The 24,590-nt window shown below is 43.8% G+C and overlaps 1 protein-coding gene across 1 annotated transcript in view; it reads left to right on the top strand.

The window, feature by feature from the left end:
* The window catches only part of LOC310912063 ((E2-independent) E3 ubiquitin-conjugating enzyme FATS), a gene marked incomplete at its 5' end in the record, with an annotated part of 59,967 nt that overhangs the window by 5,435 nt on the left and 29,942 nt on the right, over positions 1-24,590 (top strand). Inside the window, one exon of the mRNA XM_083866275.1 lies at positions 23,207-23,301. Coding sequence (XP_083722401.1) covers positions 23,207-23,301 — 95 coding nt within the window. The remainder of the gene's footprint in view (positions 1-23,206; positions 23,302-24,590) is intronic.

The following is a 24,590-nucleotide window of genomic DNA, read 5'->3' as shown; positions in this document are numbered from 1 at the left end:
TTTTCCATGCCTGGAGCTGGTTGTGGCCCTCACAATGGGCATTGTCCCATCGGGTGACACACCAGGGAGGGCACTGTGGGAGCATCTCTGGGACAACCCTTTCCATGGACAATAAAAGACTTTTTTATCCATGGATAAATAAAGAGTGGATGTCACTGTGCAGCCTGAGAGCAGCCACTGGGAGCAGCCTTTGCCTGCTGAGCCCAGAACTGAACCACCCAACTCTCCTTTCCCTGTGTTATCCTCTCATTGTTGCCTTATCCTGAGTTGCTCAAGGCTGGATTTTCTTGCAGGCAAACGCCGCTTGCTTCGAGTTTTTTTCCTTTCTTTCACATTGCCTTGAACAACAGCTCCTGACCTACTTCTGTCTTTTAATTGCTGCTGCAATATGAATTTTAATTCCAGCCAGAGTCCAGATGTATTGAGGATGCACAGCACATGCCAGGGCCAGGCCATTTATCTCCCAGGCCAGTCTTTCCCAGCCCTTTCAATCCAGGGACCCCTTAACCTTTCCGAAAAAATATCTGAAGCCATCATCACGTATTTCAGTGTTGTCTGCTGATGGGAAATGGAGATAATAACTGTTAATCTAAATGCTAATATGTATTTTCTCTGACAGCTTAGTTCGTTTTACTGTTCTTTAACCTTTGGCTGAAAATATTAATGGAGATGGATGTGAGCCTCGTGCTTCCATCCCCCAGTGCCCAAATGAGCCAGGGCAATGGCAATTTATATTTTCATTATGATACTTAATACTTTTTGCTTCTTTTCATGGCTGTTTTTGGGGAGTTATGGACATTAGAGGATGAGTGGGTCACTGCAAACTCAGTGTTCTGGATCTGGGGGACATCACCGCTTGATGAACGAGAAATTAGGTTTAGCATTCTCCAAAAGGGTTCTGTGAACTTTGTTCTCCCAAAAATATCCTTTTTTACCTCTCTTCACCTGAGAAGAAACACTGGCTACAGGTGCTGCATTCTGAGCATCTCAAGAATTTCCCCTCCCAGGGGATATTATTTTCCTTAGCTAAGATCTCCCTCTTTTTGTCCCACAGAAATGGGAAGTGAGGGCAAGTTATCAATGTGTCTTCCACTCAATTAAATTAACTCTCACAGAATTAAAACTGAACTCAAGAAAAGCTTTAATTTTAATCATTCTCTGGTTGTAGCTTGTGAAGGACTCAGGAATCCTTTGGGAGGGGGAAAAAAAAGCATATTAAAAAACATAAGCTGGTTTAGCTCAGGTTTTTCTGGGATACACTATATTTTAATTAACCAGGAGTTTAATTAATAATAATTAATAAGTAGAATACAGAAAAAGAGAGCTGCTCATACTCTGGAGGGTCAGAAAAGGAAGAGAAAATTGGGGATACAGCCTCACACAAGCCTGGGAATGTGGCTGGGAGGAGAAATCCAGGGAAGGACAGCACAGGGTGGAGTATCCTTCCCTCCACCATTCCAGCATCCTCTTTCCCAGAAATATTTTCCAGAGCTTTTTGCTTGCTGGTCACTCTGCCAAGGGTGGATTTACCAGCACAGATGCATCAAATCATTATCCCAGTGATGTATTACAGGTACAATGTGTATTGCAACCTGTTCTCACAGCAGCCAGAACGTTAGTGCCTGGTATTATTACTGATATTTCATGTACAATCCAACTCTATTTAATTAGTTCACTAAAATGCACTTTTCTGCCAGAGAGATGGTGGACAGGAAGGAAAATCACCTTCCTGGAGAAATGCAGGATGACTGAAAAAAGCAGATAGTAGAGTCTGAGAGGCAGAAATTGAGCACATTAATCCTGCAGACTCCCCCAAAATCTGTGGAACCTCATAGCTGAGATTTTGGAACACAAGCTGGCAATGTAGCTATAAAACAAAACTCTTTAAGAGGAAACTCTCATGATATTACCTATAAACACTTTAGAACAGCAGATTAATCTGGAGTTTATGTGTAAGGTAGCAGAAAGATGCTTCTGTGCTCAAAGAAGTGTTTTTATGTTTGGGTAAATGACCTGCTCTTCATCCAAAGTGCTGCAGCTTTGCCTTAAACACGAAAGTCAACTGTGGCCTGGGGAATCATCCCCACCACAGCCACATTCCTGTTGTCTCCTTGCTGCCCACACTCACAGTGACACCAGGAGATCATTAAGAAAGGTTTCATCTTCTTTCTGCATCCTCTGTGGAGGCAGCAGAGCAGGGGATACTGGATTCCTCTGCATGGCTGATGGCAATTTGTGCCCTGCTGTGCTTCTCAGAGCCAAACCCTCCCTGAGCAGCACACACACCTTCCCCCAGCAGCTGAGTGATCACAAACAGCTCTCTCCTCCTTCTGTCCTGTGGGAAACGTGGGCTGACTTGGTTGCTGGACGTGGGAGGAGGATGCAGGAGCCAAACACCACTGCAGGTCCTGTTCTCCTGCAGGTGGGAAGATAAAAGGGCTTGGAAATGGATCTCTGAGCCCTCTTGCATGAAGCCAGGGGATCCTCTCTTGCTCAGGGCTCACTGGGGGGCTGTGAGAAGGGTCCCACTCATGTTGCTGCTGCTGCTCTGCCCCTGTGAGGTTGGCACAGGGAGGAGGGGATCCAGCGGGGTGGAATCACAGCTCCTGGACAGCTGCACTAGGGAAGGTCCCTGCCCATGGCAGGAGGTGGAATCAGGTGGCTTTTAAGGTCCTCTCCAACCCAAACCATTTGAAGATTCTGTGATTCTCACAGTGCCTGGTTGGGAATAGTCCCCCTCCTAAACTGACAAACCTCCCCATGACCAAATGCCCAGCTCTGGGAAGGCTGATGGAAGCCTCCAAGGGAAGAGGGATGGATGTGGGATTGGTGGCTCGTGCAGAGTCAAAGAGCTGTTTTGGTGGCTCCTTCCATCAGAAAGGTCAGAGAGATTCAGAGGGGAGAAACCTGAGCACTGAGCTGCAAGGAAAGCTGTGCTGCTGTCTGCATTTCCAGTAAAGGGAGCCTTGCCCTGGGTCTGGCAGCTGAGGGAAGAGGGAGGAAGGGGCATTTTCCCTCATCCCAGAACTGCCTTTCCAAGCCTTCCAGCCTGGATGGGAATGGCAGGACACCATGGAAAAATTTGATTACCTGTGCTCATTTCCTGTGTGGATCTGCAGCGAGCTGCTCTGCCACATCCAAATTCCACTTTATTGCTTCTCATGTTCTTTCTCTTTCCCTTTGTGCTCCTCAGGTAGCAACTGCATTTTAGCTTGTTTTCAGGTACCAGCAGTAATATTTCCTGAGCCAGTTCCTTTCTTTAATTTGTTGTTGTTTTGGTGTCTGACATGTCCAGAGCTCTCCCTGGACTCCGGAGTCTCTGTACAGCACAAGTGTCTTGAACACAGTTTTTTTTAATCAGGCCTCCCAGAATTCAGTAAATACTTCAGGCCAATTCCTCCAGCAAATCTGAACACATTCAGCAAAAAACATGTGCAGCCAGTGCTCAGACATAATTGCCAACAATTTCACACCCACAGAATCCTCACCTGCCTCGAACATTCCCAGAGCCCCATCTTCCCCATGGCTGCTCCGAGCAGGAATCTCCCAGTTGCTAAGGGAAAGGATTTTTTTTTGATGCGGCTCTAAATGAAATATTTTCAGCACCAAGTGCAAAATTACCTGTGTAGTTTCCTGGTTAATGTTCTCTGTATCAGAGTGGAAGGACCAAGCTGCTGTGAGAAGCAGCTCTCCAGAGGTCTGGAGGCCAGGTTTGATCCAGGCATTGAAAATATGAATTGAATCCGTGTCTGCTGCGTTTAACTGCAGCTCTGACAATTACAGGCTGTCACAGGAGACTTCCACTCCTGTTCCTGACTCAATTACCCAGTCCCATGCTTCTCCTAAGATCACCATTGCTGTAAATAAAGTCAAGCTCATTCTCCTTTCTCTTTGCTATTCTAAGGAAAAGGGAGAGGCTGATTTTACCACCCAGCATCCAATTGAGTCCAAGCCTCAGGGGGAACTTTTGGTTGAATTGGAACTAGGTATTTCTTTTTTTAGCCAAGATGTGGTTATGGATGCACTGAATTTTAAAACAAACAAACAAAATCACATTCTATGTTTATTGTCCTTGTTATAGGAGAATCTATCATAAAATCCTAAAATAACAAACCTACCTCATCAACTCAGGTCCCCTGAAAATTTTACGGACACAAATCATTACTGGGCAAAATACTGCAGCACACCAGTAAGTTCTGTTATTGCCACTGTATTTTCCATAATGTTTTCTGCTCCTTATGTAGCCTTGTTTTCCTTATTCCCTGTTTCTTTGTGCTGTAAAGTTGTTTGCATTAAGCTGTTCACAACTCCTGCTTTCTTTTGGGAGTGATCTGTTGATTGCAGCTCAGTAATTGAGTACATTGAATTATTTCTTGCATTTTTGTAGTGATCTGAGCATGTCCATGTACAATTCCTGAATTGTGTCCTATTCTGGAGCTCGTTAATCAACTCTGCATGAGTCAGGCAGGCTCCACTTCCCATGGAAGTGCTCCTCTCCTTCTCCTTCTCCCCTTTTCCCCCGGTGTCATTGTAGAACACAAAAGAAAGATGAGAGACTCCAAATATTTCAGAAGGAAAAGAGCATAGAAAAAAGGCTTCATTGTCTAATTCTTACTACCTTTTATAAGGTGTTGTGATACAGACTTAACGTGGTTGGTGAATAGGAATGACACCTCTCTAATGCCACTGGTTAAACCAGAGAAACAGCAAAGCACCACCTGGAGAGAGATTGTTTTGAGAAAGGAGAGTTGTTTGCCCAGATTGTTTTGAGAAGAAGCTTTCTTGAGAATTTTTTCCTTGGGAAAAAGTTAGCAGCTGCTAGCAGGCTAAAACCTCTCAGACCCAGAAACATCAGGCCCACACCCTCAGATGGCACAGAAGGATCAGCACAGGATCATCCATGGGAGTGCTCTCCCACAGGAATGAAATCCCTCTAAATCTGGGGAACTGGGAACTGCACACCACAGTGCTGTGGGATCTTGGCTGGGCTGCTCCCAAAGGTTGTGTGGAAGTGTTTAACTGAGCTGCATGGGAGAAATGCCTCAAAAAATTCCATATCTTGTTGAAATCCCTGCTGTGCTGCCATAGTTTGGGGAAGGGACCTTAAATCCCATCCAGTGCCACCCCTGCCATGGGCAGGAACACCTTCCACTGTCCCAGGCTGCTCCAACCTGGCCTTGGGCACTGCCAGGGATCCAGGGGCAGCCAGAAATGACAAATTGTGCCATCACTGGTGCTCTGTGTTAGGAGGGCTCATTAACTCCCCAGAGCTGCTTCAGGAGATGAAAAGTCTCCTTTTCACAGTGCAGGAGTTTTAACTGTGCCCTGGCTAAAGATTACCTCAACCTGCTATAAATTGAGATGTTTCACTAATTGCTTTCTTGGTTCATTAGCCATATTGTGAGTATGAGGGAAATGGAAAAGGCTCAGAATGAATCTCCCTTGCAATCCTTAATTTAAATAGTGAATAATAATTTAATGTTGAACAAAACATTTTGGGTGATTTGCTGTGCTGGAGCTCATTTTTTACCTTGAGATTATTTGCCACCTTTGAGGCTTTGTGAGAAAATGATCCTCAGCTCTGCTTCATTGTGATGTGACACCAGGCAGGAAGGAATAATTATAGAATAATTGTAATAATCTCAGAATTGATACAGAAACACTTTGTCATGGGAAGTCCCTCCTCAGGTATTGTTTTAAGCAGTGAGATGAGAGAGATAAAAGGCAAAAATCTTTAAAAGTTTTGCTCCTGTGGATGCTGAGGCTCTATTTCCATTTCAGCCACGAAGGTGTCAAAACTACAGCATGTCCCTGGTTTACTCTTTCCAACACTCAGCTAAAAATCAAAGATTAACTCCGAGCAGCTGCAGGGAACAAATTCCACTAATTCATCAAAGCCAACACTGCAGAATTTAATCTGTTTTATGAAATTCCTCCCATGGATTGTTATGGCAGGGCTGTGGCACAGGAGGTCATTTGTGAGCTCTCAATTGCTGGTTGTGTGACAGTGAAAAAAGGAGGCCAAAAGAAAGGTTAAATTAAAGAAGCTGCTAGAAGCTATTTATGTGAGATGAATGTATATTATCTAAATTAACGACAGCAAACCTCCAATTAGCTGGATATTGATGCAGAATTCGAGCTTTATAAGGTAAATACATGTTTTGTCCAGCCAAAGGGTTGGGTAAGGAAGGGTTTAACTGAGGTGGGGTTACAGGTAAATGAACATTCTCTCTTTACTGGGGCACAGTGACCTCACTGCTGCTGCTGACAAATCTCTACAATAAATCTGTCATTGTTTCCCAGCATCAATAAGGAGTGCGAAACTTGAGTTTGACCTTTCCCTCTAAAATATCCTCCTATAACATGGGATGAGCAAAAGCCTTGAATCTGCTGCTTTGTGTTTCGATAAACAACTTGATTTTTATTTTAGAGCAGAGCTTTCCTCCTCACACCAGTGCATGTTGGTTTGGCTTAAAGAAACTTGTTTCTGTTTTGTTCATTTAGAAAATTTCTCTATAAAAATATGACAAAGAGAGCTGCAGCTCTGAACTCCTTCTGTTGTGGTTTTTGCAGTTTATACATGCTAAAATAATGGTGTAATGGAGTGATTTGATCAATTTACTCTTTGGGAAGGGTAGGATTTTGTTGTAGATCATCGGTTACTTCATTATCCTGATAATGGTCATTGAGATTCAAGATTTAATTACACTTTGTGCAGAAAAATTCTGTTTTAATGTACCCAGAAGCTTCACATCTCCTCATACCTCTTCCTATGCATCTTCTGAATTTTGTGATTTTACTGCATCTCTACCCTATTACTTCTTTTGACTTGCTGATGACTGCCAACTTCTTTAGTGTCAATATTTTCCAGTAATGTTCCCCTTTCTGGGCCGTTCTTGGGAAATATCAGTTCCTAGAATACTTCTGCTTATTTAGAGAGATGTGGAGGCACTGCTCTATTTTATTTATTTATATTTTCTTTGATTTCTGGCTCTGCTCCTTCGTCACCCTGGTCTTCAGTCTTGTCAAGGCAATTTAAACTGGGTTTATTTTTTTTCATATTATTCTCTGATTTATCTTAATCCCATCCTAATTTTGAGATGCCTGTGATATCAAGATCCCTTTTTTAAATTAAGCAGCATTCTGGATTACTCAGCACTTCTGTGCTGTGTGTTCATATTCAAGCTCACACACTTTGTATTGCTCCAGTTGCTATTTTTAAGCTCCAAGTACAAATGCAGCTCTCCTTGTCTTCATTGTTCTTTGCAATTATTTTATTTTTTTAACCTGAAATTTTCTCTGTCCAAAAATACAGAAGCTTTTATAACCAACTTTTCTTCAGCTTTTAGCTGGGGAGGGAAAAAAACCCAAACCTTTTTAAAAAAAAAATCCATGAAAACTCTCTCAACATTAAAAACACTAATTGCTGTTCTGTTCTGGGGGTGGATGGAGCCAGGCTTTCTTTGCAGCCTCCTGCTCAGCCCCCAGGGTTTTGCCAATAAAATTCCCTGTTTTCCTTCTCTCCAGTGTCTTTTCCTGTGCCATTAGAGTGGGACTATTTTTCATGTGAGGGTTTTTCTTTTGTTTCCTGTGTCCCCCTCTCGTGTTTCTCAGTTTGTCTAACTGGGATTGCTCTCTTTCTGAAAGCTGAGGGACATTTCTAATATCCAGAATTGAAGACAAATAATTACATATGTGCTTGACCCAGGTTACCAGCAGATCACCACCCACCTTTTCTTTGTTTTTTTCCCCTACCTTTGATCTCCACTGCTGTTTATTCCTAGCAGGAGACATTTAGCAAAGGCTTTGGCTATAAGATGAATTCCCAAATCCATAGAGTTTCCTCATATTGTATTTTCAAACTGAAATCCTTTTGAAAGGTCACTTGAAGGTTTGAAATACCAGAGCACTTTGATTGCTGTTGATTTTTCTCATGGTGATTGAGGAGCCATCAAGCTCATCAAGCTTCTCTACTGAAAATACAGCAGTGGTTAAATTTTCTGTCCTTGTAAAGAAGGAGAACACAGAGCTTTTCCACACAGCTGCTGCTGGAGCTGCATTATTCAGGGATGGATATCTCCAGCAATGACAGCTGGATCTGCCCAAATGGGGCAGAGGAGAAACCATTCCATGTACCTGTTGTAATAAAAGGGAGAGCATGAATCCATTTATGTGATTATGATGAGGGATTAATTAACTATCCAAGGCCAGGTTGGATGGGGCGTGGAGCAGCCTGAGATGGTGGAAAGTGCCCATGGCAGGGATGGAATGGGATGGGATTTAGGTCCCTTCCAACCCAAACCATTCCATGATCATAATCTCTGTATGATTAACTCAGAGCCACATCCCCAGGGAGGTCACAGGTGACCTCTTTGTTTTGGGGGCTGGTCTGTAAGGGGTCACCTTTGTTGGGTGAATAATTTTTGGGGTCGTGCTAATAACAATAAGATACTTTAGTTGTCCTATAGGCTGTCAATGTATTCTATGAGATAATATATTTATAGGTTTCTTCACCAAGTTTGGCTCAAATAAAGATTACTGAGTTCACAGGTTTATAGGTAGCCCAAACAATGGATAACTTCAGTATAAAATATTTTCAGTAAAATAACAATGGATAATTTCATTATAAATAACCCTGAATTCATTCAGGAATGCCTGAAGATGTTTCTTTTGTAAAAGATGTAACTATAGTCCTACCACCCTCATAAATGCAAAGATCAAATTGCTTTTAAGACTTTAGAAATATAATACGGAAGATTTTTGGCTAAGGGGTGATTTCTCTCAGCATTGACCTGCCTACCCATGACTTCGGTGCTGTTTTAATTAATCTTTTTTAATTAATGATGAAGTGTCTGAACTTCCCTGTGTCATCCCAGTGCTCTTTTCTCTTTGCCATCAGGATGTTTCTGTTATCCCACTCTGAGTTCATGCCCTTAAAGTTCTTTTCCACTCACCTTCCAGGCTCAGAGGATCCAGCTCTGCTCTGACAAAAGGCTGAGTTATGCTAGAAAAACATTAATATCATATAGTGATTTTTTTTTTATCCTTGAGAGAAGATAGATCATATAAATGAGGCAATCATTGCTGAGAAGAGAACTTAAATTTTTTCCTTTCTCCAGTACAAAGTGCCAAGCTTTCTTAAGGAAAAGGAAGATGGGAAGTGCTGTGTGGAGCTCAGTAGCAGAAATGTAATAGCTCTGTGTACCCTCTTTGAAAAGCTGCAAATTGGTTTTTTTAATGAGTGAAAAAGTGAATAGTATATTATTTTTTACAAAAAAAAAGGAGAGCTTTTATTTATGTAAGGGAATCCGTGTTTATGATAAGTTAAACATTTGGAGAAACAGCTTTTAAAAACTCCACATTCTCTTGGATTTACAATGAGGTTTATGTGCTTGGTTTTCATCAGAGCTGAATAAAACCTCATCCTTCAAACAAACCTGTTAAATATTCTTCAGTTCTTGTAAATATCCCTCAATTCTTACGAAATGTTCTTCAATTCTCTATAATCCTGTATCATCTTCTCTTTGGCAGCCGCACAGCAGCTGTTGGCTCGCTGTCCCTTGATTAATTCTCTCCCTGTTCCAGGGTGGAATACACCTAGTTTGTTTAGTGAAAGGGAATATGGCTCATATTTAAAAATCCCTTTTAATGCAGTTACAGCATCTTTGCAGATTTAATTAGATCCCAGCCCCTTCCAAATCGCTGAAGTCAAAGGTCCCATCTTACTCGTCCCCGAGGCATCGTTACACCAAGTCCCCAGACGGCGCCGAGTTCCTAAGCGATGACTTTACCATATAGGGGCTAATTGCTTCTAATCTTACACATTGATGAGGCTGGATTTTATGTCTCTGAGCCACTGGGACTGCAACTGCCAAATTATCCTCTCCTGTAGCACGGGGGGTTGTTTCTCCATTAAAGGGACTGGCTCCACAAATGACAATCCCTTCCCAGCGTATTTGAAACCCTAATTGTTGCTGGCACAGGGCTGCATCCGATGAGCTCCTGGTAATCCCCGTTAGAATCTTGGATAAGCTGCTGGGGCCTGGCTCAGTTAAGCCAGGGAAGGGTGAGCAGAGCAGCAGAGGGAAGCCAGGAGCTGAGTCCTGAGGGGACGTGGAGGCTGTAGCTGGACACAGAGAATCCCTGAGCCCAGGCTGGAGCAGCATCCCTGAGCCCAGGCTGGAGCAGCATCCCTGAGCCCAGCCTGGGAGAGCATCCCTGAGCCCAGCCTGGGAGAGCATCCCTGAGCCCAGCCTGGAGCAGCATCCCTGAGCCCAGGCTGGGAGAGCATCCCTGAGCCCAGCCTGGGAGAGCATCCCTGAGCCCAGGCTGGAGCAGCATCCCTGAGCCCAGCCTGGGAGAGCATCCCTGAGCCCAGCCTGGGAGAGCATCCCTGAGCCCAGCCTGGGAGAGCATCCCTGAGCCCAGGCTGGGAGAGCATCCCTGAGCCCAGCCTGGAGCAGCAGCATCCCTGAGCCCAGCCTGGGAGAGCATCCCTGAGCCCAGCCTGGAACAGCATCCCTGAGCCCAGCCTGGGAGAGCATCCCTGAGCCCAGCCTGGGAGAGCATCCCTGAGCCCAGGCTGGAGCAGCATCCCTGAGCCCAGCCTGGAACAGCATCCCTGAGCCCAGCCTGGAGCAGCATCCCTGAGCCCAGCCTGGAACAGCATCCCTGAGCCCAGCCTGGGAGAGCATCCCTGAGCCCAGGCTGGAGCAGCAGCATCCCTGAGCCCAGCCTGGGAGAGCATCCCTGAGCCCAGGCTGGAGCAGCATCCCTGAGCCCAGCCTGGGAGAGCATCCCTGAGCCCAGCCTGGGAGAGCATCCCTGAGCCCAGCCTGGAGCAGCATCCCTGAGCCCGGCCTGGGAGAGCATCCCTGAGCCCAGCCTGGAGCGGCATCCCTGAGCCCAGCCTGGGAGAGCATCCCTGAGCCCAGGCTGGAGTAGCAGCTCTTTCATTTAATGAGCAATAACTTCCATCAGGTCTTTAAAAGAAATGACTCAACACTTTCACCTTCTGAGAGCAGTGAAAAAAAATGTCTTTGGAGTCCATAATGCATGAAGGTGTTGGAAGCCTAATCTAGTATAAGCTGCCTTCAGCCAGGCCCTTTCAGCACCAGGGAAGAGAAATGAATATCTAAAAAGCAGCAAATAACTCCAATTGCACTCTGATTTCATGGCTGTGTGTGCTGGAGGTCAGGAACATAAAGCTGTTTATTTCTCCCCACAAAGCAGAGGCTGTTATCATAACCTGCTCTAGGTGCAGGTATTGCAAACTCCTCCTTCAGGGAAATGTTGGATTTTATTACAGCATTACTTCACACCAGATACGTTCCTTTCTCTGCTTCTTTCTGTGCTAGTCTTAACCTAGCCTTGGAGTTGTGTCCCAAAAGGAGATTTTTTCCAGGAATCTGGGAGTGATGTTATAATAATTTGGATTGAACATTTACCAGATTTTAAGCTCTGCCAATGGGTAACCATGATCTGGAAGCTTTGTTAGGAAAGGAGAGGGTTGGGAAGAATAAGGTTTGGAGCTGGTGGAACTTTTAGTTGTCCATTTGCAAGGAAATCAGTAACACCTCGATTTAGCTACTGCTCTTTAAAAGGCAACAGGGAACTGCTCTCTTGGGGACAAAAATCCCAAAACACCAAAAAAACCCAAAAACCCAGTAAACCGCCCCCCCCCCCCCACTCTCAACCTTGGAAATCCTGGGAAAATCCTAATGTTATCACAACACACAGCCAGAAACACCAATGTACACCCAAAGTACAGAAACATCTTATGCTCATTTCAGTATTTTATTTAAATATAAAAAGACCATTATAAATTAGAGAAATTCACTTAATTCTGAGTTAATAAACTTTCCTTAACTGTTGAATTAAGTATATAAATCTACATTTATACATCTATCAGCATTAAATTTCTGGCCAAGGTGTTAATCCCCACATTCTTCTAACTAAGGCAGTGCTACATTTAGAGTAATAAGATGGTTTTAAATCAATATGACATAGACCAGATACATCCTCCAAAATCACACTTTCAGTTTAGGTTATGAGAAATATTTTTGCCTTTTTATTTAAAATAATAATGACTTGCTGGAATTTTGGGGATTTTAAATTTTTTTTACATCATAGATGACCTTTATCCCACTAAGCACCAAAAAGTGCATGTAATTCTGAGTGTATTTTAAATCTTTTTGCTCTTTAAAAGGGGAAAAAATTAAAAAGTCTGGGTTTTAATCTGTTTAAAGAGGACAAAACTTTAACCCAATGCCCTTGCAGGTATCTCTGCAGTGTTTGTCTCTCCAGTTGGCTGCTGTTGGTTGGATTTAATTTACAGTAAATACTCCTGTTGTAAATATTGGTCTTTTTGCCTCAATTCCCTTGAATAATGCAGTGGTCTCTAGATTCAATCCCTCTGTGTCCACATCTGTTTAGCATTCCCACCATCCAGATTGCATGGATGTGTTTGGGGAGAGAAAATTCAGGATCATGGAGCTCCACGGTGCAGGGTTTGAAATAAAACTGGCCTGTTTTCTTCCTCAGGCCTCAGCACTTCCTCAGCACTCAGCTTCTGGAGTGCTCCCAGCACAGATTTTTACTTGTCCTAGCAAAGACCAGGCTTTTCTCCATTTTCCCTTTGGGTATAAGAGCCACCAAGGTGCTTTTTTGGAGTGAATACAAAAAAAGGTCCATTACAAACCGAAAAAACCAAGCAAACTAAACAGGCAAACCCACATCTCATCCTTAAAAAAAAACCCCAAAAACACATAAACCAAAAAGCCCATCAAACAAAAATTGCAAATTAACCAAAGTAACTGGAACTAATCCAACAGAGATATCTACCTCAGCCTATTGGCCCAAGAAAATAGAGATGAAAAGAAGATATGGGTGCAGAAAGGAGGAGAAAGAGTGCAGGAGAGAGGGCTGCAGCCATGTGGATTTGGCTGGAGAGTTTCATATCCACATTTCCAGCTGCAGCTTTACCAAAAGACCTGAACATTCCACCTGAGCTTTGCTGCCCTTGGCTTTGTGCAGATCCTGACCCAGTCATATCCTGCCTGAGCCTCGGTGTCACCAGCACAGGGTTGGGAGCTCAGAGTGCTCCTTGTTGAGCCTGAAAAGGCTCAGCCACATCCTGCAGGTCATTCCCAGCGTTTGATGGCAGCTGGTGGAACAGGGAATATCAATAGTGACCCAAGAGGTTTCTGAAAGCACATTCAGCAATGTCTGTGTCCTGGAGCTGGTGACCCTGAAGAGACATCTGGGATCAATTCCCATCCCAAAGCACCCAGTGGAAAGGCTGGACGTGGAAGGACCAGGATTTGGCTGGGGGAAGAGTGCAGCTGAGTTATTTAATGGTTTGTGCCTTGGCTCTGGATCAGAGATTGTCGTGGAAAGGAACAACTGCAGGACAAACAAAGTGGTGCTGGTGGCAACCGTCCCCAGCCACCTCATTTGCCTTGGAGAGAGAATTGTTTCAGCATTTGGTTGTTCTGAGCTCTCAGTTATCACTTCACGTGGAATTATTCCAAGCATTCTCTGCAGTAAAATCTGGGAATCTGATGCTGAGTCTGTCACATTTAGGAGGGTGACTGCTCCAGCAGTGCTTTGCTCTGTGACTTCAAACAGGACAGATGTTGCACATGGTTATGTCTAAGTTACCCCACTGCCAGGGTCAAGCAGCTGTGGCAATTTTAGATTTTCTCTGTGATGCCTTAAGTTTTAGCTTTCATGTTTTTCAGATTCTGTGCTGCCTAGGGGTGTAGTTCTGAATCTCATATTAAGTGTTAGTCAGCTCTCTTCACAGAGCAGGGAGACAAAACAAATCCTTTTCCTGCTGAAGACCAAGGACAACTGTTAAAAGTTTTCAGGCCCAAAAGCACAAACAAGGGTGGGCTAAAGAGACAAACAAGAATGATGGGACTTCATAATCTGAAGCTGTAATTGGACAATTAAACCCCAATATGCAAATGGACCAAAACTTATAAAAGTGTGAGACCTCGTGACCAGCCGTCCATTTTGTGTCCATTTTGTGTCCACCTTGGGTGTAGCCCTGGTCAGGCTCTTGTCCTGCTCAAAGGACTTTTAATAAATATCTACTTAAAGGCCTTTTAATAAATATCTACTTTATTCTTCAGCTCTGTCCAGTCTCTGTTCCAGGTCAGCCTTCCCAAGGCATCATCTGAGCCCCTCAATTTCCATAATCTTACATGAGATTTCCATATTTTTTCAGAAAATGAAAACAAAACTGTGAACTGGAAAATCCAGGCTGACAAGCAAGAGGCCATTCCATGAGAGCTGCCACAGCCCATGAGCCCAGACCCAAATACTGTTCCTCACTCCTCCCCATGTTTCCTTTCCCTTCCCCTTGTCCATCTGCCCCCTGTGCCTCCTCCCAGGGATGCGTCCTGCCTGACTGGGAAATGTGTCCTTAGATCAAACAGGGATGACCTGGTGAACTTCTGTCTGTGGCAGCCTCTCATTCCCACAAATCCATTGATTTTCATGGTCAGCTTGTTGGCAGATCAGCTATCGACCCTTCTGTCAAGTTCCTTGAAAGAGGCCACAACCTCAAAAGGCCCAGGTTGTGCATAAAGAAGGATAGGGCATAAATCAAATTCCTTTTGGACATAAGGCTAAAAATGTGATCCATGTAGAGGGCACAGTGCAAAAGCATTGTTGGGTTTTTTGTTGTTCGGGGTTTTTTTTTCTCCTTACTTGTTTCACATGCAATAAATAATAATTACGAAAAAAATTCAAGACTTCTAAACCACAGAGACAACTTTTTTTGCAGGGAGATTTGTGCTGTGCCCAAGAGAACACGGCCCTTTAAGTTTGTTCCTCTATCACTCTTAGTGACATCATCATTAAAACGTAAAGGTATTTGAATGACTTTATTCATGGAAGTAGCTCTTAAAGGACAACTGTTATGAAAAATAACCACTCATATATTGAAATATTTTTCTGATTGGCCTGGCATTGAATTTGTTGGGGGGGGCGGGGGGGGGGGGGGGGGAAGGTGTGTATTTTACAAACACAGCCTTGGAGAATGAGGATTGAAAGAAAACATGCTTTCTTATTCATCTGTTGTAGCTCTGATGTTGAATGCAATTATTGTTGAATGCAATAATTTGGGATCTGAGCTGAGTTTTGCACAAGAACTGGAACACACAAACAGCCACCAGGTTTGGATGGTTGCTAGGCAGCAGCTGATTCCTTCTTGGAAAAGCAGGCAGGGCTGACAGCCCCAGCCCTGCTCCCTCCCATCCAGGTGACATCCACAGCCAAAAGAAAGCTGGAGAGAGCTCCACTTTTCATCCCAAAAAGCTGCCTGGGGTTACAGGTTTGAGGGCTTTCACATTTGATCCTCGATTCCAGACTTTTCTGCACCATTTCAGAGCTGAAAGCCTGAGTGATAAAAAAAAGAAAATAAAAAAGGCAATGGCCAATTGTCTTCTGCTGAATCTGGTGATAAAACCAACACCCTCCAGGCCCTGTTTTGTGGTCATATGCCAACATTTTTGGTTTAATCTCTATTATTTAATCCTTGTCTGCGTTTCTCCACCTGTTGCAATGGAATCCAAAAAGGGTAATTTCAAGATTGAACAAAGTGTGAGTGCATAGTAAAAGCACGTTATGAATAGAAATTTGGTTTTCTGCTTTCCCTTCCAAAGGGAAGTTTGGGTAATAATTCACCAACTGAAAAGTTTTATGTGGTGGAACTGAACTGCAAAGTTCAGCTGTTAGACTTAGAAGAGAGGCAAGTCCATGGCAATTTAAATAAATTAGAGGGAGCTGCAAAATATTCTTAAATAATGCAAAACAAAACTATTTGTGATCACACCAGCGACTTAGAAACTGAACTTTTGAGGCCTCATAGTTATTTAAATCTTAGCTATTGTGTTTTTATCCTGTGAAAGCTGATTTTTCTTTATCTTGGTTTAGCCTCCTGCATCCCCTATTATCAAGCAGTTTGTGATGGCTGTAATCACAGCAGTTAATGTGAAAGACTTCCCAGAAAGGAAGAATAATCCCAAGTATTACACAAAAAAATGAATGCTTCTATTGTACCAAAGTAACATGAAAAGTCTGTATTCAATCTGGCATGGCTGGAGCTCCAGCAAGTTTCGTTTTGTTGTACAAATCATTCAGTGTCAAATTTGGCTCCTGAACATCCCATATCTTTGTTTTGGAAACAAAATGGGAGTGATGGAGATGTGGGTTGGAATCACTCCTTTGATACCTCCACAATAACATCTGTACCCACAGCGCACATCATTTTCTGGAATCACCGCTGTATTAAGAGTATTAAAAGGAAAAAAAATAAATCAATAAATACCATTGTTAAGCCAAAGCATCTCAAAAAACTCCCTGCAGCAGGATATATATTGAGTCATGAAATGCATAACAGGCAGTGCACTTGTCCTCTCTGAGTTTCTTCTCTTGCAAAAGCAGGTAAATATAAGAAATACTGAATTGGGAGGCCACACAGAAACCTCGAGCTCTTATTATGCACAAGCAGCTCTGGGCAAATGTGTACATTTTGTAATTGCTACCAGTTCTGAGCAACACGGGTGGAATTTTTATTTACAGAATCCATTTGTGCCATCAAATTCTGTGCATGTTATGACCTTTACATAAATACTCATAATAACACTAAAATCACTCTTCATAAATAGAATTTTTTTGGCTGCAAAACTGCTTTGCCTTTGTTTGCTTATGCATTGTATTTGTCATGTTTACCGTCACTTAAGAATTTTCTGGCTGTCTCAAGCATTCCTGGACTTCCAGAAATGGATGTGGTCTCTAAAATGGGGTTGTTTTAATGCCAGGTTGGGAAGGGGACTCTGAGAGGGGTGAAGGAAACCTTTCATCAGCTCTTTATGGAATGTTTCTGTTAATTACGTCTTTATTTTGAGAGGATATTGGGTGCTCAATGGTCAATAAACCAAATAATGTGACAACAGGTAGTAAACAGTCTCAGTGCAAGGCTCTGAACCAGGAATTGTCTTCAAAATTCTCTAAAATTTGAAAAATTTAGGTGCTCATGTTGCCTGGACTCACCTTCTTTCTTTGTCTCTGTCTCCTGGTTACTTTATTTTCTGTACAAACTTCTGGCACAGCCAATGTTCATACTGAAATATTGAATATATTTAATCAGGCTGGTCTAACCCAAAAGTCAGTGCTACAGATTTCTTACATAAAACAGCCTCCAGTGAGTGCCTTACTCTTGGTTTTTCCCCTCTCTTGCTTCCCATGCCAGGCCAGTGACACTTCCAGAGCCTTTCAGCCTCTCCTCTCCAGCTGGTTCTCACTGATCTTCCTGTTCCCACATGATCCCAAACCTCGGCTCCAGGGCAAAACCCCTCCCTGGGATCCCTGCCACACTGAAGGGTGCCATGTGTGGATAATATCTGATTGCCCAACAGCATATCATGGTAAATGAAAGGAAAAAAAAATAAGAGGGGAAAAAAGAAAGAAAACTTGGAGGAGAAAGGGAAAAGGGAGAAAGTGAAGAATTATCTTAATTTATTCTGTGTGACAGATGTGCTGAGGATGATCCCTCTCTTTATATTATTAATTGAAGATAAAGAAGAACAGCAATGCATAATGAAAACACCATTTTTTTCCCACTTATGCGTGGGTTTGAAGATCTAATTCCTGTGCTCTTTCTGGCCCCCTGATGAGCACCTTGCTTCTAATGGCACGGATAATGAGACATTTATGACTTGTGGCTTTTTGATAGCAGACCAGGACTCATTTGTCCCTTCCTTGGTGGATCCTGTAATCATCTCTGCAGGCAGCCAGCACAGCTCCAAGGTGTGCAAGCAGGGAGAGATAATTCACTTATCAAATCTCACTTGTCACAGAAGAAAATCCCTCCTGACATCTTAAAAAAAACAAACAAACAAAAAAAAACAAACCAACAAAAAACCCCCAAAAACAACAACCACAAACTTTTCTATTTTGTTTACACAATGAATCCTGTTCAGGCTGAAATGATTTCAGGCTGTTAGGCTCACTCTGATTTGAAAGCCTTCCCCACAAAGCTGCCTTAAAACACCATCATTTTGTGCCACTGTGTTGAAGTGCTTTCTTTTGTAGCAAAGAGCTTGTTTGTGTTGGTTTGGTTTTTTTTTCATGACAAGAAAGATTTCAAGGAAAGAGCTGGAGCTGCTTTCTCTTGCTTTGAGCCCACGTTGCTGTTTGACCTTTGTTGTCAGGATGTGAAGGTGGCTCTTGTAAATTCAGCAGAGATGCTCTAAGAGGACTGAGGGACTGTCCTTCTGTCCCCCTCTCTTGACGAGCACGTCCCATGTGGGTTTGGGGTATTCTTGAGCTCTCCCTGTTCTCCTTAAGTATCCTGGTGAAAATTCCTGCCTGGCCTTACACCAAGGTTGCTAACTGTCAAATCCTGCAGAGATTATCAATGTAACCCCTCCCCCCTTCCTTGAATTTAACATCACTCTGGAGACTCAGGACAATGTCAGTGAAGGACAAGAGAAGCTGTGGCTGCCCCTGGATCCCTGGCAGTGTCCAAGGCCAGGTTGGACGGGGCTTGGAGCAGCCTGGGATCATGGAAGGTGTCCCTGCCCATGATCTTAAGGTCCCCTCCAACCCAAACCATTCCATGTGCCTGTGCCAAGGCTTTCTGGAAATGCAGCACTCTCCATTAGCAACTAACCACAACATTTTTTGGTAAATTCCCTATAAATCAATTTGACATCAGCGAGGACTCTGATGAAAGGTGGAATTTTCAGCATTCATTTCTCTACTTTTCATACCAGGAATGTGAACTTTAGCTCCGCTGCTCAGTTTCATTTTGAATGACACCAGGCTCTGCAGTTTTATGCTCTCCTTTCTTTATGACACATGAAGAAGACCAGAAGACATGGGCTTGGTTCCGGTGTTCATTCCAGCTTGGCTTTCATCTCCCATGTATCCGTAATGTCCGGATGGGTTTTTTGGATGACTCACCTCAGATCTGAAGGAGCAAACGATGATCTCTCCCAGCCCTTACTGAGCTGAGGAATCTTTAATGATGATACTTCTTTTTCCTCGAGGCTTCTGCAGGTATTTGAATTTTAAAAAAGCCACGAGGAAATTGAAACAGCTCTAATGTTTGAAACAGAGTCGAGTATAAATTACTTCCTCCACTAAGAATAATACACAGAAGGAAGAAAAAGCCTTTAAAAAAATGTTTAGCACTGTTCTATGTTTAGCAGAGTGATTGCTCTGATACCCAACCCTGCAGCTAAGCCATCCCTGTCCTTTAGCTCCCGGGTGCTAAGTGGGGAATTTGATGAATTTTTTTGGAATTTTTGAGTGCTGTAGGGATCCTGATGCCATGGACATGGGTGAGAGCCCAACTGCCCTCACCAGTCTCATGGATGTTGAGCTAAAGTAATTTTTTTGTGAAGTGGAGAAATCTTCCTCTTTCCATAGCAATGTCTGTTTGATGGTGTTTTCAGGGAAGCATTGGGGGTTCCTGGAGGTTCCAGAGTTCACTGTGAGGTGATGCTGGTGGCTCTGAGGGGACAAGGGACATGATCAGTGCAGAGCAAGCAGGGCTTGGAGCAGAACAGGGGACATCAGAAGTGCTGACACGCATTTGAGATTTGTCAGCACGTGAACAGTGAGTGACTAAAATATGCAAATTTCCTGACAAAAACTGGGGATGAGGCCAGGGCCAGCGGTCTAAAGTCACTCCAGCTCTGCCTGGTGTCACTCTGGGTGTCAATCACAGAGTGCTTGAAGTTGGAAAAGCTCCCTAAGATCATCGAGTCCAAATATTCCCCCTGCCTGCCAATGTCACCCCTAACCCACGACCCCAAGGGCCACATCCACAAGATTTCTGAATGCTTCCAGGCTGGGTGACACTGCTGCTTCCCCAGGCAGCCTGTTCCAACTCTTGAAAACCCGTTTGGTGAAGGAATTTTCCCCTGTATCCACTCTGAGGCTCCCCTGGCCCAGCCTGAGGCCGTTCCCTCTCCTCCTGTCCCTGTTCCCTGGGAGCAGAGCCCGACCCCCCCGGCTGTCCCCTCCTGTCAGGGACTTGTGCAGAGCCACAAGGTCCCCCTGAGCCTCCTTTTCTCCAGGCTCAGCCCCTTTCCCAGCTCCCTCAGGAATTCTCCAGCTCCTTCCCAGCTCCATTCCCTGCCCTGGCCACACTCCAGCCCCTCAATGTCCTTCTCACAGCTGGTTTGTCATCAGTGTCCCCCAGCCTGGCAAACACCTGAACCATCGGAAAACCAGCATTTTCCACGGTTTTCACACGAGCCCCAAATTTTGCACAAACCCTGATCTGGCTCCGTGTGGGGCTGTCCTGGGCCAGCCAAACATTCCCGGGCCGTGGTTCCTCAGCAGCACCCTCACCTTTGCCATTGATCCGGCCTTCGGCAGCTGATTTACAGGCACATCTTTTGTGAGCCATGATCTGAGGCGCTGCCAGCTGGCCCGAGGCGGGATCCAGGCACTCGAGACGGGGGAATCAGTTCCAGCTGCACTCCGTAATTAGGAAAACCCTGGGCCGCAGCCGGATGTCCAGGGGCCTTGCCAAGGAACGTAGATTTTGGTTCAACAAACAGCGTTTGTGAGGGGAGAAAAAATTAAAAAGAGTGAAGATTCACAGGACAGAGGTCACGGGCCAGCAGTTGCTCCTCTGTCCCTCATGGCATCTCCCGTTTTTGAGCTGGAGAGGTGGATGGTGGTGGGAAGGTCTGGGGAGGTTAAACGGACCCTCAGAATTTCAGCTTGGAGATAAATAAGTTTCTCCTGCTCCCCACAGAGACAGAAAGTATTTGAAATGCCATTTCTTTCATGCTTTCGCACCAGGGAAAAAGTGAACTTTGCATTTTGTTGTGTAACAAGGGTTCCGGGGCGATGTGTTGTGTCAGCAGCGAGGGGAGGGTTTGAATGCTCGGTGTGTGACACATCTCAGCCTCCTGCTCCCTGTAGTGCCTTCACTGCAAACACAGATTCAAGCTCTTATTAAAGGTTTTGGGTTTTTTTTTTGCTTGTTCTCTTAACATGAATTAACAAATGTGAAGCTTCCAACTATAGATTTAATAACACCATGATAAATGCCAGTGCTTTTGCCACGAATGCCATTTAATCTGGCTCAGCAAATACGTTCAATGGCTTGCCAAAAGTTTGAGTGTTTTCCAGCTGTAGGATTCCTATAGCAATATGAGAATGTCCTTGCATGAGACAGGGTACAAAGCCAATGCAAATCTCCACTGTGGATGATTTAGCAAAGAAAATAAATATTTCCTCCTCTTCTTCTTCTTCTTCTTCGTCTTCTTCTTTGTCTTCTTCTTTGTCGTCTTCATCTTCATTTTCTTCGTCTTCTTCTTCTTCTTTCTTCTTATTCTTTCTTCTTCTTCTCACCTCAATTCTTCCTGCTTCTCCTGCTCCAGAAACAGCTACTTTTTAGACAGGCAAGAATTTGCCAATCTATTCCAAGGCATCTGTGGGATGTTGGAAGGTTCTACCCACAGATTATTGCTAATCATGGGAGGTTACTTGGATAAGAATAATTTACTTGTTATGTGCAATCTCCAGTGTGGGCTTTGACAACTTGTTCTTCTTTGACCCTGCAGTCCTCAGTTTTTCTCTGATGCTGGAAATTCATTTGAATGAAATTCATGGAAGAATGAGCCTGTTGGATCTGATTTCTCCCTGGCCTGCCTCTGGATTTCCTTGTGCACCAGTTGACATTCAGCAGTTGATGATCTCCCTGATCTGAGACAACTGGGGGGTTCTTTTTTCAAAGCATTTCAGGAAAATATTGATAAATTAGTGGAAGTTGTTGTTTTAATTAGATGGCATTTTTTATCAAATTTCTATTAATGTCTTACTCAATCCAATAATTTCTTCTCTACCCCTCTCTGCAGGTTATTCCCTATTTAGTTGTTTAAAAAACAAATAACACACGTGGCTGCTCTCCATCGTGAAGGTGCCAACGTGTAATTCACCCCAGCACTGATACACTGAAAATAACCTTTCCATGAGGCTCCCCCAGCAGCAGAGGAGGATTTTGTGCTTTCATCTTCTCCTCCTCACCATGCACCACAACAAAAACAAACCTCTTCCTTCATGCCAGCTGTGGATGTACATGGTGGCATCGGCACCTTGGAGTTATGCTAGGGAAGCATTAAAATATATTTTAGTGTACCTTATTAAAACAAAAACCTCATCAAACACCCTCTAAATGTTGTGGTGGGACTAAAGATTTCTTGAGGGATAGATCTGATATCTTCCTCCTCCTCCCCTGTGCCCAAGGAGATGAATTCTGTTGTGATGGGCATGGTTTAATAAACAATGCCTACAGTGGAGCTGATTTATATTCCTTTGTTAATATAATGTAACACATAAACTGAAATTCCACTTAGCAAAAAAATTTTCTCCTGTGGCAGCCTGCCTAGGTGGAAGAAAAATAATACAAAAGGTCTTACCAGTGATGTGACATGTTGCTGTAAAACAACAGCCAGGAACGTCAAGAGATTTTAGTCCAAGTGGAGAATTTCTGAAAATTAATTTTGGATGCTTAATACAAACTAGAAAGTAACGTAATTTCTGGCAAAGCAGTTGACAGCAGACGTAATGCATCAGTGCAATGGCCCAGACTGTGTTAAATGGAAATTAGCTCCATGTAAAAAGCTGCAGAGAGAGAAGAGTGCTCGCAGAAAACAACCCATGACAAAAGCAGAGGTTGAGGTGCCGGTGGAACAGTTATCACCAAACTGGGAATGTTGTGATGTAATAGAATTTGTGGATGTGGTTTGGAATCACTGCAGCTCTTTAAATGTGCAGGTGACTCAGAGCCAGTGAAATCCAGCTCTTTGCTGGGCTGTCTGTGCTCCCCGTTCTGCAGAGAGCACAAAAGGAGTGTTTGTTGAAATCCACATTTCCTGGCTTCCCCAGTCCCTCCATGGTCGTGCCTGAAGCCATGGAAATCAAAAGCAGAGCTAGTGAAGCTTTGGATCAGGCCTGGACACAGTGTGGGACTGTCCAAATCCTTGCCATAGGATCCCAGGGGTGTTTCAAGAGCCTCTTCTGTGGAGGGGGAGAAACAGACCCCAGGGCAACCAGATCATTTCCAGGACTCTCTCCCTCCTGCTGCACTCTATTTAAAAGCACGTTTTCTAACTCATCTCCTCCAGAACACTGACAATAATGTTCTTTTCTCTGTGTTTTCCCTCAGGGGTGACACAAAAGTGCTGGGGCCCTGATGGTCAGAGGACATGCACAGGCCTTCAGCGGGAGAGTGATGTGTGGGGAAAATCCAGCCCTACCAAGGTAAAATAAATAAATTCTGTTTGGGGAGCAGTCAGCAGAATACAGGAGGGTTTAAAAAACAATCCCTGATTGCTGAGCAGTATGTTTGGACTGGGTTTTGTTTAGCTAAGCTTAGCTTAGGCAGCAGAAAAGCCAAATAAAATGATGGTTAAGTGTGATTCTGTGTGCTCTTGGTGATGGGGAAAAAAATCGCATGTATTGTTGGGGAAAAGAAGTTGTAAAAAAACCCTCACGAGACTAAATCAAGCAATATCCCAAATATCAGTGCACTCTGCCTGATATGTCCTGAGGATAAAGCCTGAGGTTTTCAGCTCACCACAATTACTTTGTGTGTGTGTGGATTTTTTTCACAAGAGTCAGTGAAGCTTGAAAGCTCCCAGTGAGCACAGGATCAGCTGGGCAAACTTTAAAGATCCATTTCTTTGCTGAAGATTGGGAAATAATACATATTTTTCAACTGAAAAAAAAAAAAAAAAAAAAAGAAAAAAAAAAAAGGAAAAAAAAAAAAAAAAGAAAAGTAAATTATTTAAAACATTGGTGCATGAGTTTGTAGCTAACCAGGAGCGTTTCTGACATGCCTTTGGACTCTTGCAGGATGTCTCCATCTATGCAGCCCTCAACGAAAGAAATAAATGTCAGATTAACTACTGGAGCATGAGAGATGCATCCAAAATAAAGTCTCTCAAGGAACATTCTTCTTTGGTGCCCTGTAGAAATCTGAGCGAAGTTGAGAGTTTTGGAAGGCATGCAAAGGCCTTAAACCTGCAGGTAGAAGTAAATGAAGTGAAGAAAATATGAGGCAAATGTTGTTACAAACCATGAAAGAAACAGAGGAGGGAGAAAACGCTCTCCCTGAGGCTGTGAAATTATTGAATTGTCCAAACCACAGGCAGCTGGTTTAAAGAGTTGATAAAATTTATCCGGCATTCCACCCTGTTAATAAACTCCTGATCTACCTCTGCCAATTTGGGTTCCCAAGAGGCTCCTTCCCAAGAGATACAAAGGAAGCATCTGGTGATGCTTTCCTGCATGGAGGAGGAACACAGGGATGGTTTCACAGGAGCTCAGAATCCTGGAATGGTTTGAGTTGGAAGGGTCCTTAAAGACCCTCTCCCCATGGGCTTCGGTGGGGTGTCACCCAAGCCCAGGGAAGGGTGACCATGGCACCAGGGAGGTCATGGCATTGTCACCCTCACAGTCCTCCTGGAGGGAGAATAACTTTTTGTTTTGTGAAGCCCTTGTTGAGTCCTGGCATTGATTATCAGTTGATAGAGACACTCAGCTAGGAC

The sequence above is a fragment of the Zosterops lateralis genome, assembly GCF_965231275.1.
Source record: "Zosterops lateralis genome assembly, chromosome: 8".
Lineage (NCBI taxonomy): Eukaryota > Metazoa > Chordata > Aves > Passeriformes > Zosteropidae > Zosterops > Zosterops lateralis.
Note: the sequence above shows the minus strand (reverse complement) of the source record. Positions and strands in the feature narration are given on the sequence as shown.